The following is a 13,267-nucleotide window of genomic DNA, read 5'->3' on the forward strand; positions in this document are numbered from 1 at the left end:
TACTCTATCTCAAACTAGTGGATGTCCAGAAGATTGGATGTCCCCCCAAGCTCTTAAGCATGATTCGATCCTTCCATGAAAACAGTCCAATATGACGGCTCAGTGTTTGAGGCTTTCCAGATTCATTGCGGAGCTGAGCAAGATTGAGTACTTGCACCGACTCTGTTTGGGATTTTCCTCTCCCTGCTACTGAAACAAGCTTTTGGTTCCTCAACTAAGGGAATCTACTTGCACACAAGATCTGATGGAAAGCTGTTCAATCTTGCAAGACTCAGATCTAAAACCAAGACTCAGAAGGCCCTTATCCAACATCTTTTCCTTCCTGATTATGTGCAGCAGTGACAACCCACACAGAAGCTCATCTTCAAAGCCTAATAGTCAGTTTTTCCAAAGCCTGCCAGACTTCAGGCTTACTATTAAGCCTAAAAGAGACTAACAATGTGCCATGGAGTTGAGGAAGCACCCTCCATCAAGAACAGCAGCTATGAACTTGAAGTGGTGAAAGAGTTCACATACCTGGGGTCCACTATCACAGCCAAACTTTCACTTGAAACTCAACATCCGCATTGGAAAAGCTGCCACAACAATGTCTAGACTGAACAAGAGGGTAGGCCAAACAACAAACTGACAAAACACACAAAGATCTGTGTGTATCGTGTGTGTGTTATCAGTATATTTTTATATGGAAGCGAGACATGGACCAGAGCTTTCATGTGTGCTAGCTTCGTCAAATCTTTGGAATCTTCTGGAGGGACAGAGTCACCAACACTGAGGTGCTCAAAAGGGCCAGCATACCCAGCATGCAAACACTTCCCAAACAGACACTTCCACTGGCTTGAGCATGTGTGCTGAATGAATGATGGGCACATCCCAAAGGACACCCTCTACAGTAAATTGGCATTAGGAAAAAGACCAAAAGGACATCCAAAATTGCATTTCAAGGATGTGTGCAAAGAAATGCACATGGATGTAGACAAATGGGAAGATCACACTCAAGACTACAGTCTTTGGAAACAAGAGCTTAACAACGGTCTCCAGAGATATGAGAGGAAGCAGTTTAGCTCAACAGAGGAGAAAAGAGTTTGCAGAAGGCAGGGCCCAAAGGGTCAAATCACCACCTTTAAATGTGACAGATGTGGCAGAGATTGTCTCTCTTCAGCCAGACTTGTGGCTGCCATAAAACCACTGAGTAAATTCTTTACCTCTCAGGGGCGTATACCCATGGTCTCTCGAGACTGAAGGATACCTATTATTACTCTACCTCATGGGTTCTCAAACTTCAGTGCACTGCAACCCCACTTCTGAGAACAAAAATTACTACACGACCCCAGGAGGGGGGACCGAAGCCTAAGCCCACCCGAGCCCTGCCAAAGCCCCACCACCCCGGGCTGGGGGAACCAAAGCCAAAGGGCTTCAGCCCCAGGTAGGGGGCCTATAACCTCAGCCCCACCATCCAGGGCTGAAGCCCTCAGACTTTGGCTTCAGCCCTGGGCAGTGGAGCTCAGGCTTTGGCCTGAGGCGGGGCCAGGGAGCTTTGGCTCCAGCAAGTCTAATGCCAGCCCTGGCAACCCCACTAAAATGGTGGTGCAACCCACATAAGGGTCGCGACCCACAGTTTGAGAACTGCTGCATCTAGTTCTAAAGTCATTTTTCATCAATACAGTTATCTAAACAAAACTTTAATTAGTGTGTAGGTCACTGATTAAGGAGACCCAAACGCAAAGATTACAGTTGTATTTCTCTGGCAACAGTTGATACCTTACTGCTGCAGAGTAAGGCATGCAGCTCCCTTGAAAGTGAAGCTGTCAAATGATGCTAGTAGAAACGCAGAAACCTGAACTACAGTTTTAGAAGGAAACTCAGTATTCCTTTAAAATGCATTTGAAGTTTGTCTCTACACAATCTGGATCCTTAAGATTGTTTTTTAAACGCAAACATTTTAGTTTCCTTTTGACAGACATCAGCCTGAAATCTAGTCAATTTCAAGCGTTGTTAACTGTTTCTGGTATAATACCTGTACCTAAAGTCTATTCTCTTCCCATTCCATCCAACAACTGATGCAATTTTGCAAATTACATTTCTCCACTTTAACAGGTTTCTCTCTCCTGCACTGCTGAATGAAATATTCACAAACAGGGAAACTGTTAAATACACACCAAGAATTATTTTCTCTCAATTACAGCAGTAGGCTAAGAAATTCTTAACAGTAAGTGAACAGTTCCAGATTTTAAGGTTGTTGTCCCTTTAAGGAAGCCTTCTACACAATCTAAAACGTTATCATAAAACTTTCCAACATATTTCACATTAAAGCTCAGTCTTTTTCTTTGGTTATTTAATGGCTGGTCAAGTCTGGCTTAGTTTATTGGTAGACGTGACTCAGTAGCTGTTATGAAAATGCCCCATGTTTTACCTGGGTCGTCTGTGCATATCCTTGAGCTGGCTGAGCTGCATAAGCACTGTAGCTATAAAAAGAATGTAATGAAATTTTAAAATGCAGATATACACTATTGAATTGTGTAATACATACTTTACACAAACACTTTCAATGTTCCCAAACTATTTGTGTTGTAGTTCTTGGTAACAGAATATAAAAGGTCTAATTTAAAGGAAACAGTAGAATCCATTTTTTATTTAGAAATATATATACACATCTATATATACACACACACACTCAAATTAAGAAATACAACACTATATACCAAATCTTCACTAAAGAGAAAGCTATTGTATGCCCTCTAAAAACACAAATGGAGACTATAATGTTACTTACCCTTGCTGGGCTGCAGCTTGGCTATAGGTACTATAGTCTGCAGGAAAGAAAGAAGAGTAAGAATGTTGACAAAGACAGCTAATAAAATTGATGGCATAAGAGTGCAGTTGCCAGAATTTCTTCCAGCTGCTTGGAAGAGGAGAAACCATTATAAACAACCAGAAACCAGAGTTTCGAAGGTGCTAAAGGTAAATTTATTAAACATTTTGGTTTGGAAACAAAAACCTCTTCCCTCTGTTACCTGCTGCTTCCAGCAATCTTTGGATTACCCTACTTTAATGGGTCACCTTGGATGGCACCCAGCTACTGAAGCAGGAGGATGTGTGGGGTTTTTTTTTGTTTTTTTTTTAAAAAACACTATGCCTGACCCCTTTAAGACAATGTCAGTTTAAGGAGGCTTTGCTCCAACTATTCAAAGTTGTAGAAGCTAAAATAAGGCTGTGCTCCATGTATTTTGACTTTAAAAGGCCAAAAATGAATCACTGGAAGATTGTTTAAAAGTTTGTGTCAAAATCCAAGATATTCAGTTAGCAATGAGTTTTTATATTCCCACCCTCCCCATCCCCTTGATCAAAGACAATGCTATATTTCAGATTATTATAGATCATAAATGCAAGGCTTCACTGAAAGGTATGAAGTGTTTTTAGTTGCCTTTCAGACATCTAGAGCAAGCAGTAGCAGAAGTTTCTCAACAGGTCAAGGTCGCCAAACAAATTATTACTTTCAAATGCTTCCAGTGTACGGAAAGTGTGATTAACGGAGTATGCAAAGATCAGATATTGTTCAAACTCTCTGTATCTATGCATTCTCTAAATCAGTGTCTCTCAACAACTGGTCCCTGAAATCTCCCAGATACAAGTCAGGAAGGCAGCAAGCCGGTCTCTGATATCAAAAAGGTTGAGAAACACTGTTCTAAAGCTACTACAGCCACTCAAGCTAAGGCATCTAATTTAGTTGAAAGCAGTTTGGGACTAGATATTGCTACAATTTCCTTGCAAAGATTTAAGTAGTCCCAAATGGGAACAGATGTATATATTTTTATTTTGACAATACCTCAGGGTTAGCTAGTATAGCCAAGAAAACCAAAGTAAAAATATAGGAGGAATCTGGCTGACAACTCTGCAGAATTCAAGGATCTGCTTTAATTCATAATGGTCCCTTCTGACCTAAATATCTATGAATCTATGAATTCTTTCATTTATCTTTCTAGCTTCTTGTTAACTGAAATGTGTGGCACTGAATAAACAAAGGTTGAATATAAAAACTTAGTATTTTTATTGTATATCAATGGCTTACGTTTCTTAAAGCCGAAGACTCCTCAGCAAGACAATTTTCAGTCTCTGCTTCCCACCCCATTCACATATAATGATTAAAATTAATCATATGGGTTTCTTCCCCTCCCATTTCAATCTTGGTGTTGCTGTTGGGGGATTCAGGCACTGACTGGGATTTTGAGGGGGAGTGCATTAGAAAGGAAGTTGCAGCGGCCTGGATGATAACTTCTGACCAGCCTGCACACTATTTTGAATTTGCAGTAGGAAGAAATAAAGGGGTAGAGAGTCTCCGCAAATAATTTATTTTTAGATTAAACAAACACCTGCCATTTGATGCCACTCAGAACCAAATATGTTAAACCGCTTTTCTGAAAGATCTAAACTCCTGAGATCCCTCACACAAATTAGACTATATTCTAGCATTACTTGTTTTTTCTAAATATTTTTATATTTTTAAAATTTATAACTTGCTACGTCCAATTCTTTGACTGCCTTTTACAGATGTTTAAAATGCATGCCCATTCCCAGCTCAGATGCATTAACATTTCAGTCTTTAAAACATTCATTAGTTAAAGCTGACCTAAAATGAGCATCATTTGTTTCTTTCACACCTTGCATTGCTTTCCTTCACCTCAGTGTTCATCACACCTTCCTATTTCTTACTATGTACTTAACTTCCTTCCTTTTCTTCCACATTTGCTCCACCTTATCTTATTCCTAACCAACGCTCCCTCCCCCTTCTTCCTCATTCCCTTTATTTTCTATATATCCATCATCCATTCCTTTGTCCACCACACTCCCACAATCTGTCCATATGCCCACTACTCATAATCCCCATCCTCATCTTCCCACTTTCAGTCCTCCTTTTGCTACCCTTCTGTTTCACTGAACACACTCAACATTTCTGAGCCTACTTTCCTTGCAGCTGAAAAGCATATGTACATATGGCCACCACTTATGTGCTGAGATGCGACAGGTGAGTCCCCAGCTCTACTTCCTCTTGCTCAAGGGTTCTCAAACTGGGGGTCAATACATCTCAGGTGTTGTGAGGTTATTACATGGGTGGTCACAAGCTGTCAACCTCCACCCCAAACCCCGCTTGCCTCCAGCATTTATAATGGTGTTAAATATATTAAAAAGTGTGTTTAATTTATTAGCGGGGGTTGCACTCAGAGGCTTGCTGTGTAAAAGGGCTGGCCAGTAAAAAAGGTTTGAGACTCACTGCTCTTGCTGCTCAGTGGAAGGACATTGGCAAGCAAATTACTACACCCACAACAACGAGCTGAGCCTCAGAAGCAGCCCCAAATTTGAGAATCTTTACTATGCAATCTTCAGTTACTTATAACACTTACTTTTCCCCTTTTCTCCCCTTTTATTTCCTTTAAACAACCTAAGATAGTGTTTTTACTATTAGGTCTCTATAATCAGGTTAATCAAATATATTATGAAATCTGTCTTTAACTTCCCTTTTCTAATGTGCTCAAGTGGACTAGTGAACATTTTAAAGAAGAAATATTTTGCTTAATTGTTATAACAAGGGATCCTAGCTTTCCGTTATAAAAAAACACAAATTCTCCAGTAAAAAAACCAGTGTTTTCCTAGCCACAATATACAGTGGAACCCTGTTTATCTGATCTAATTGGGACTGGGGCCAGACCAGATAAGCAAAAATTCAGATAATCTGGAAAACGGGCAAAGAACTTCAGCCCCAGCCACCAAGGTCTCCCACTGACAGCCCAAACCCCGCTGCCTAGGGCTGAATTTTTTTGCCCACTCTCCTGATTATCCAAATTTTTGCTTATCCAGTGTAGCCCTGGTCCCAATTAGATCAGATAAATGGGGTTCCACTCTAGTTAATTTATGTTTGTATTTTTTTCATAAAATTTAAAAAAGAAAAATTCTCTGTAAAAATGCAAATTCCACATTTTTCCATGGCAAATGGACATTTCAAAAACACTCATTTCAATGGGACTTGAATCTTCACCCTCTTCTGTTTCATGAGGCTCGACAATACAGTGGTGTAGCACTAATACAGCAGCTCCTGAAGAAAAAACATCCTCCTTTACTGAACGGAAAGACAGGCACATTTTTTTAAACCATTCTGACAATTTTACTCTCATGTTTCTTTACTCATTAGTTCTTTAGGTTGATAAGCCCAAAGTTTGACCTATTTATAATTTATAATTTTTTTTTGCAACACTCACATAAAATTGCGTTTTCCTCTAAAGATATACTTCACTGGTTTTCTCCAAAGAAAAAAGTTATCTGCCAGAAACTAAGTGTGGCAGAACTACGGCAGAAAAGCAGCCATAAAACAACTGAGTACACATGGAGGAAAGTAAATAATTAAACACTAAATTTAAAAATAAAAACCATGAATCAAACTAACTTTTCAGTACTGCAAGTTTTCTAGCAGAATGCACCAATTAAATAAAGATCATTTAAATCAGCAAGCAGGAAACCTTGATTTAAACAATCAGTTTTAGTCATGTTTTGCATTTGCACTTTAGTTAGTTTCCTGGTTGATTCCCATTGATTGGTAACCACTAAAATATGTATATTTGCAACTAACTATAGCCTTTACACTAAATGTGGTGCTTTTCTGCTAACAAGGAGGATACATTACAGCTATACATATTTATTTAAGCAATTATCTAGATTAATTTTTAATCAGATGATTAATTGTTTGCTTATGATTTGTGTCAAGTGGTATTCGAATGAAATTAAAATTAAACCAGGAGTGCACAAACCCAGCACTTATTAAATAAAACTACCTTAACTGTGCTGGTAATTTCAAAATTTCAAAACACATTTTACATTGAAAACTGATTAGTTAGTGAACTGATTATCTGATTACCACATCCTTCAAAATTTTAGAACAAAAAGATCTCATCCTATTACACAGTTTTTTCAGATTAAACATGCACTGCTTAATATTATTAATGTAGTTGAAACTATTTTAATAGATAATAAATTTAAGCCAACATAGGTTGTCAATTTCAAATATAATTTTAAATGTTTATTTAAAAACAAACCTAATTAAAGAAATCAGATTTAATAAAAATATCGATTTTTAATTATTTTTTTAAAGAAGATTTTTATCCACCCTGTTTTCTGGTGTTAAAGTTCTAAAAATCTCAGTTTAAAATACACCTCTACCATGATATAAGGCGATCTGATGTAACACGGATTTGGATATAACACGGTAAAGCAGTGCTCCGGAGGGGAGGGGAGGGGAGGGGAGGGGGCGGCTGCGCACACCGGTGGATCAACGCAAATTCGATATAAGGCAGTTTTACCTATAATGCGGTAAGATTTTTTGGCTCCTGAGGACAGCATTATATTGGGGTAGAGGTGTACCTTCACTGTACTGATTTTTAAAGATAAGCTGCAAGAATCACTGTGTTCAAATTAAAGGTGTACCAGAATCCAGATTTAGGCTTCTCTGATTAGTCCTTTCACAAGACAAAGAGGACCCTTGGTGAGTAAAGAAATACTGCATAACTTTTGTATATAAATACTATGGTGATGCTCTGGTGCCAGAAAGGCTACCAAACCAACCACCATATAATATAACAGGTCCTTAGTTACACCACAATTCCACTGTTTAGTGTAGATGGACTCTTAACTATACTCCCAAACAGTGAAAACACCTTTGTACCAGGCTCTATTATGGTCCCAGAAATAGTTAATCTACCATCTATCCTATACAACCGAAACGAATGTAACCAGATATATTCATCACAGGGTCTCATGACATATCTGTAGGCCAAATATTAGTCTGCTTATTTTTTCACTGCTATATAAACCACATCCACGAGGCTCAGTAAACATTTACCGAAGACCACTTTTGCAATTTAGCCTGCCTATGTGGACTAGATGTAAATGTTTAATCCAGATTTTAAAAATGGTTTAGAATGATATTAGCCCCAAAGCCTATTTTAAAATAAACTTCAAATATTGAGTCCTAATGTGGAGAGTGATTGTAATGGCCCTATCCATCTTCTTTCCCACTCTACTCCTATAGAAAACTTGAGCTTCAGCAGTTAAAGCTGTATTTCCTTAAGAAACCCTAGGCATTTTGCATTACACAATTACTGAATGTATTACATGACTAATACGTAGAAACAGAACTCCAGTGCCTCCATTTTGATACACAATTTTCAAGAGAGGCACTTTTGCTTTTACTGTAACCAAATACTTAATCCTACTTGTTCTGTGATCCCAGCAACATAACATGCTGATGAAAAGTTGCTGAAGTGCTAACTCTATTTTCAAATGTGTACCTTGCAAAAGATCTTTAGTCATGTAATTATATTAACAAAACTGTTATTCAGTCCCTCTTTTTGCTAAAATGGGGATGTAAATACTTGTAGATATACACCCTAAAACGCAAGACAACTGTTTCTAGATCTTGGAATTTTAACACTTTGGTGTAATCACTTACTCCTTGGTCTGAAAAAGGGGCAAAGATCAGTCTCTCTCCTGAGCAATTCATTTGATGTTAAGCCAGAAAGAAAAAGCACTATACTAGCATTAACTGTCAACCCCTAATTTAAGATAATTTTCCTGATCTATCATCAAGTATGAATATGTGTTTTAAGAACATCTATGCAGGTGGGGCATTTGCCATTGGAAAAATTACAGGTGTACAGAATCATTAGTGATCTTAGAAGGGCAATAATGGGAGAACCGTGCTCCCACCCTTTCAGATCATCCCCTCTTAAACAAGGTCCTTAAAGACAACCCTCAGACTCTCAATTCTAAACTACACCAGCAGCTGTTCTGACTCATGCAGAGCCAGACATTCTGTACTTCCAGGTTTGCAAAGCAGTTAGCACTAGTTAGTGAAGCTGGATTCTAAAGAGCAAAGCTGCCAAAGTGGGGTGAGAAGCAGTAAATTTCGAACATTACATAGGGGATATTAATGTAAATGTTACTTAAGAATGCACTTTGACAACAATACAAGATGGGACTTATAACGCATAATCTAATGCCTTGTAAATTTTGTACCAACAGAAACATGCTCTCATTCCTTAGCCAATTTTCTATATTTTAAAGACATCCTTAAAAATAATTTGTTAAAGCAGCTTTAAAGGACTAGAGGTGGTGTGGTTTTTGCATTTTGTTTTGGTGCAAAACAGGACATACAGATTAGGTAACAGATGTTGAAGTACACAAGTGTTCTCATTTTTGGCAATAAGCATGCAGAACACTTAAATCTAAAGAGTTAAATGAAAAGACATCTCATGTCAAGTAAAGATTTTCTAGGAAACTAATTGTCTAGTGAGCCCGAACCTCCATTACCATACCATAGTTCAAACCTTCAATGGTAGATGCCTTTTAACACAGAACATCCATTTTACAACTCTAGCCGCAACAGGAGAGAGCAGGCTTTCATTATAATTAGCAAGAACGAGGAGTCCTTGTGGTACCTTAGAGACTAACAAATTTATCTGGGCATAAGCTTTCCTGGGCTAGAACTCACTTCATCGGATGCATGGAGTGAAAATACAGGAGCAAGTATAAATGCATGAAAGGATGGGGGGTTGCTTTAGCAAGTGTGAGGTCAGTCTAACAAGATAAATCAATTAACAGCAGGATACCAAGGGAGGAAAAAAAACTTTTGAAGTGATAAGAGAGTGGCCCATTACAGACAACTGACAAGATCATAATTAGCACACGTCTACTGAACACTGGAGTTCTCATCAGTTTTTAGGCTTATGAAAATGACCCACTTCTCCTTCAGGAAATTGCTTACGGTCCATTTCGTTTTGCTTTGCTGAATACAGCCCACTTCAGAGCCCTGGAAAGATAAGGCCAGCTTTTTAAAGGCATTTAGCCGCCAGTATTTGTATCCATCTGGCCCTAAACCCACCGGGTGGCAGTACCCAAGAACTCTCCGTGGCCTCGGCCCCACAGGGCGGCCAATCCTGGGCAGGGCAGAGGCCCCAGGGCGGAGCTGGACAAGGGGGCGCCGCGGCTCCAAGCAGGGCCGCACCAGCTCCCTTCTTCAGTCTCCGCCATTTGCCACAAGCGGCCCTGCCCTCGGGCGGCTCCATTGTCTGAGTGCGGGGCAGGGCGAGGCCGAGTGTCTGGCTAGCCCCACGCAGCCCTCCCCGGGGGCATGGAGGCGGCTGCGGGAGGACGAGCCAGGCCCGACGCGGGGAGGCGGCTCTGCCCGGCGGGGACGGCGCAGCGGGCCCCGGCCGAGGCCGGGGAGCGGATCCCGCTCCGCCCCCCGTGCGCAGAGAGCGGGGTAGGCCCCGCAGCCGGGCCTAGGGAGCCCGCGCCGCCCGTTTGAACGTTACACAATGGGAGCGAGGCCCAGGCCCAGGCCGCCCCCCGCCCGGTGCCCCCCCACCCCGCCGGGCCCGCCCGCCCTAACCGCCCGCCGTCACACGCGGCCCGGAGAAGCTTCCAGAACCCCCCCCCCCCCCGGTGGTCCCGGCCTTCCGCGGGAAGCGTCTGTGGCGGGGCGGGGCCCCCGCGGCCCCGGGCCCATCCGCCCCGCGCCATCCCCACGCGAAGGGGCCTCGCCCCCGAGGCTGGGGGCCAGGCCCGGCCCGAGTCTGTCTGTCTGTCGCCGGCCTGGCCCGGCCCGGCCCGGCCCGGCCCCGCCACTCACCCGTCGACGCCATTTTCTCGCTTCTTCCTCCTCGTTCTCTCAACGTCCGTCTGGTCCCTCTGCCGCGCGCTCATGCGCAGCCTTTCCAACCTCGGCTCCTACCACTCCAAATGGGGGGGACCTAACTACATTTCCCCTCCCCACCGTCCCGCCTAATCCCAACTCCCCTCCGCACGGAGACTCCCTCCCCCAGTCAGGGAGCACAGACCAGTCGGGAGCCTGCCAAGGGAGGCGAGAGGGGCCACGGAGTTTTATTTCTAGGCATTGCTCCCCTTTGGGGTGAGGAATGGTTCAGTCCACCCCAGTTAGGGATCGTCGTTCAAGAGACACTCTAGGGAAACGCAGCATAGGCCTCAGAGGATGGGGGAGGGTCTGGGAGCAGCTAGCAGCCCCAGACTCGTCGCTGGGTGCCGCCCATGGGGGGAGATGCGGGGACGGGGAAGAGCTGCCATCACAGGCTGTACTTATTGAAATGACCCACGAGTCCTATCTTGGCTTAAAATCACATTACACAACATTGTGTGATGTCATCATGTCATCACAGGTAGCTGTGGGGTGTTGGTGTGATGTCATCTGAGGGAGCCATAGCATGCTGCTGTGATGTCAGTGCACAGAGCTGTGGGAGAACTCACTGAGTGAGCTAGCACGATGTGACTACGTAGATTTGGGCAGTGATGTTTTGACACAGCATCTTAAGGTGTGAATTATGCAACATCATCACAGTTTATAGATGTTTCATAGACTTTGAAAGTGATTTGGGGAGCTGTGACGCAGCAGGCCCAAACTCTGTAGCAGAGCTGGGTTCAAAAGGGCTAGTGGGAGGGACGGACTAGGGCAGGAGCTGAATGGCAGTGGAGGCAGGGCCTCATGGGGACAGGGGGAGGGGAGTGGCTGAGTGAGGGTGCAGGGACACAAGGGGACGGGGTGTGGCTGAGTGCGGGTGCAGGGACACATAGGGATGGGGCAGATGAGCCTGACTGAATGGGCGATGCTAGAGTCAGCCAGGGTCTGCATGGGGGAGGCTCCCTAACTCCCTAACAATCCTCCCATCCCTAAAAAAAAAATTGTTCCATACCTCCCACCCACACCCAACAACCCTCCAGATTCACTCCCAGGCTCCTGCCCAGCAATTACTTCCCTCTCCCTGAGCTCCTCCCTTAGCCCTGACTCCCCCAAGCCTTTGCACTGCTTCTGAGGGGTGCAGGAAATATGGTTCTGTATTGTAGTTTAAATGAATTATTACTCCATGCTCTATATTAATATGCCTAGTAAGGTATCTGTTTGTCAAAAAAACATGTCCTGAAACTTTTTTGTTGTCTGTATTGTTACAGATATACATGCTGACAGGTATTTTGAAATAAATTACCAAAATAATTGAAACTGGCATGATTATATTGTTATTTTGACAAATAAAATATGCAGAATTTTTATTTTTTGGCGCAGAATTCCTCCCAGAGTAAAGGTTATAAGGAAACATGCATTTGTCTGAAAATGTTCACCCAACTCTAATCCAGAGTCACATAAATAGCTTTCCCCACTCCTCGTCATCTGCCCCCCACTGCCTCCTAGTCTGCTAGCTTCCCACATGGGTAAACACTGAACAACACAAGCAGCCTCTCCTAGAAGAAAATGACCCTCTTTGCATTAGCATTTTTCAGGAAGTCTCCCCCTGTTGCACTAGAATCAACACAGCATAGCAGGTGAAAGCAATAGTGTGAGCAGCAAGAACTGAACTGGGGGTGGACACAAGCATATGCTTTATCTCCATTTTGTATGAGCTGCCATCTTGGGCTTCAGAGCCTCAGCTTTCATTCAAAAATGAATTCAGCTCCCAGACTACCGCACTGGGCAGCACAGCATGGGGAGGAGGTGACCAGCCCTCTGTGGAAGAAGAAGTGGTTCGGGACTATTTAGAGAAGCTGGACGAGCACAAGTCCATGGGGTCGGAGGCGCTGCATCCGGGAGTGCTAAAGGAGTTACAGAGTTACAGAGCCATTGGCCATTATCTTTGAAAACTCCTGGCGATTGGGGGAAGTCCCGGATGACTGGAAAAAGGCTAATGTAGTGCCCATCTTTAAAAAAAGGGAAGAAGGAGGATCCAGGGAACTACAGGCCAGTCAGCCTCACCTCAGTCCCTGGAAAAATCATGGAGAAGGTACTCAAGGAATCAATTCTGAAGCACTTAGAGGAGAGGAAAGTGATTAGGAACAGTCAGCATGGATTCACCAAGGGCAAGTCATGCCTGACTAATCTAATTGCCTTCTATGACGAGATAACTGGTTCTGTGGATGAAGGGAAAGCAGTGGACGTGTTGTTCCTTGACTTTAGCAAAGCTTTTGACACGGTCTCCCACAGTATTCTTGCCAGCAAGTTAAAGAAGTATGGGCTGGATGAATGGACTATAAGGCGGATGGAAAGCTGGCTAGATTGTCGGGCTCAACGGGTAGTGATCAACGGCTCCATGTCTAGTTGGCAGCCGGTATCAAGTGGAGTGCCCCAAGGGTCGGTCCTGGGGCCGGTTTTGTTCAATATCTTCATAAATGATCTGGAGGATGGTGTGGATCGCACCCTCAGCAAGTTTGCAGATGACACTAA

The 13,267-nt window shown here is 43.0% G+C and overlaps 1 protein-coding gene across 8 annotated transcripts in view; it reads right to left on the reverse strand.

The window, feature by feature from the left end:
- The window catches only part of EWSR1 (EWS RNA binding protein 1), a 41,377-nt gene extending 30,542 nt beyond the window's left edge, over positions 1 to 10,835 (reverse strand). For 4 of the 8 annotated variants that reach the window (XM_078848959.1, XM_073312773.2, XM_073312770.2 and 1 more), the window contains exons 1-3: positions 10,673 to 10,835; positions 2,771 to 2,807; positions 2,411 to 2,462 (exon numbers count right to left, since the gene is read on the reverse strand). In XM_078848959.1, coding sequence (XP_078705085.1) covers positions 2,411 to 2,462; positions 2,771 to 2,807; positions 10,673 to 10,685 — 102 coding nt within the window. In that variant the 5' untranslated portion in view covers positions 10,686 to 10,835. The remainder of the gene's footprint in view (positions 1 to 2,410; positions 2,463 to 2,770; positions 2,808 to 10,672) is intronic. The other 4 variants (XM_078848960.1, XM_073312774.2, XM_073312772.2 and 1 more) reach the window with 1 other exon arrangement.
- Positions 10,836 to 13,267: the final 2,432 nt, after the last annotated feature.

This window comes from Lepidochelys kempii, chromosome 15, assembly GCF_965140285.1.
Source record: "Lepidochelys kempii isolate rLepKem1 chromosome 15, rLepKem1.hap1, whole genome shotgun sequence".
NCBI classification, from domain to species: domain Eukaryota; kingdom Metazoa; phylum Chordata; order Testudines; family Cheloniidae; genus Lepidochelys; species Lepidochelys kempii.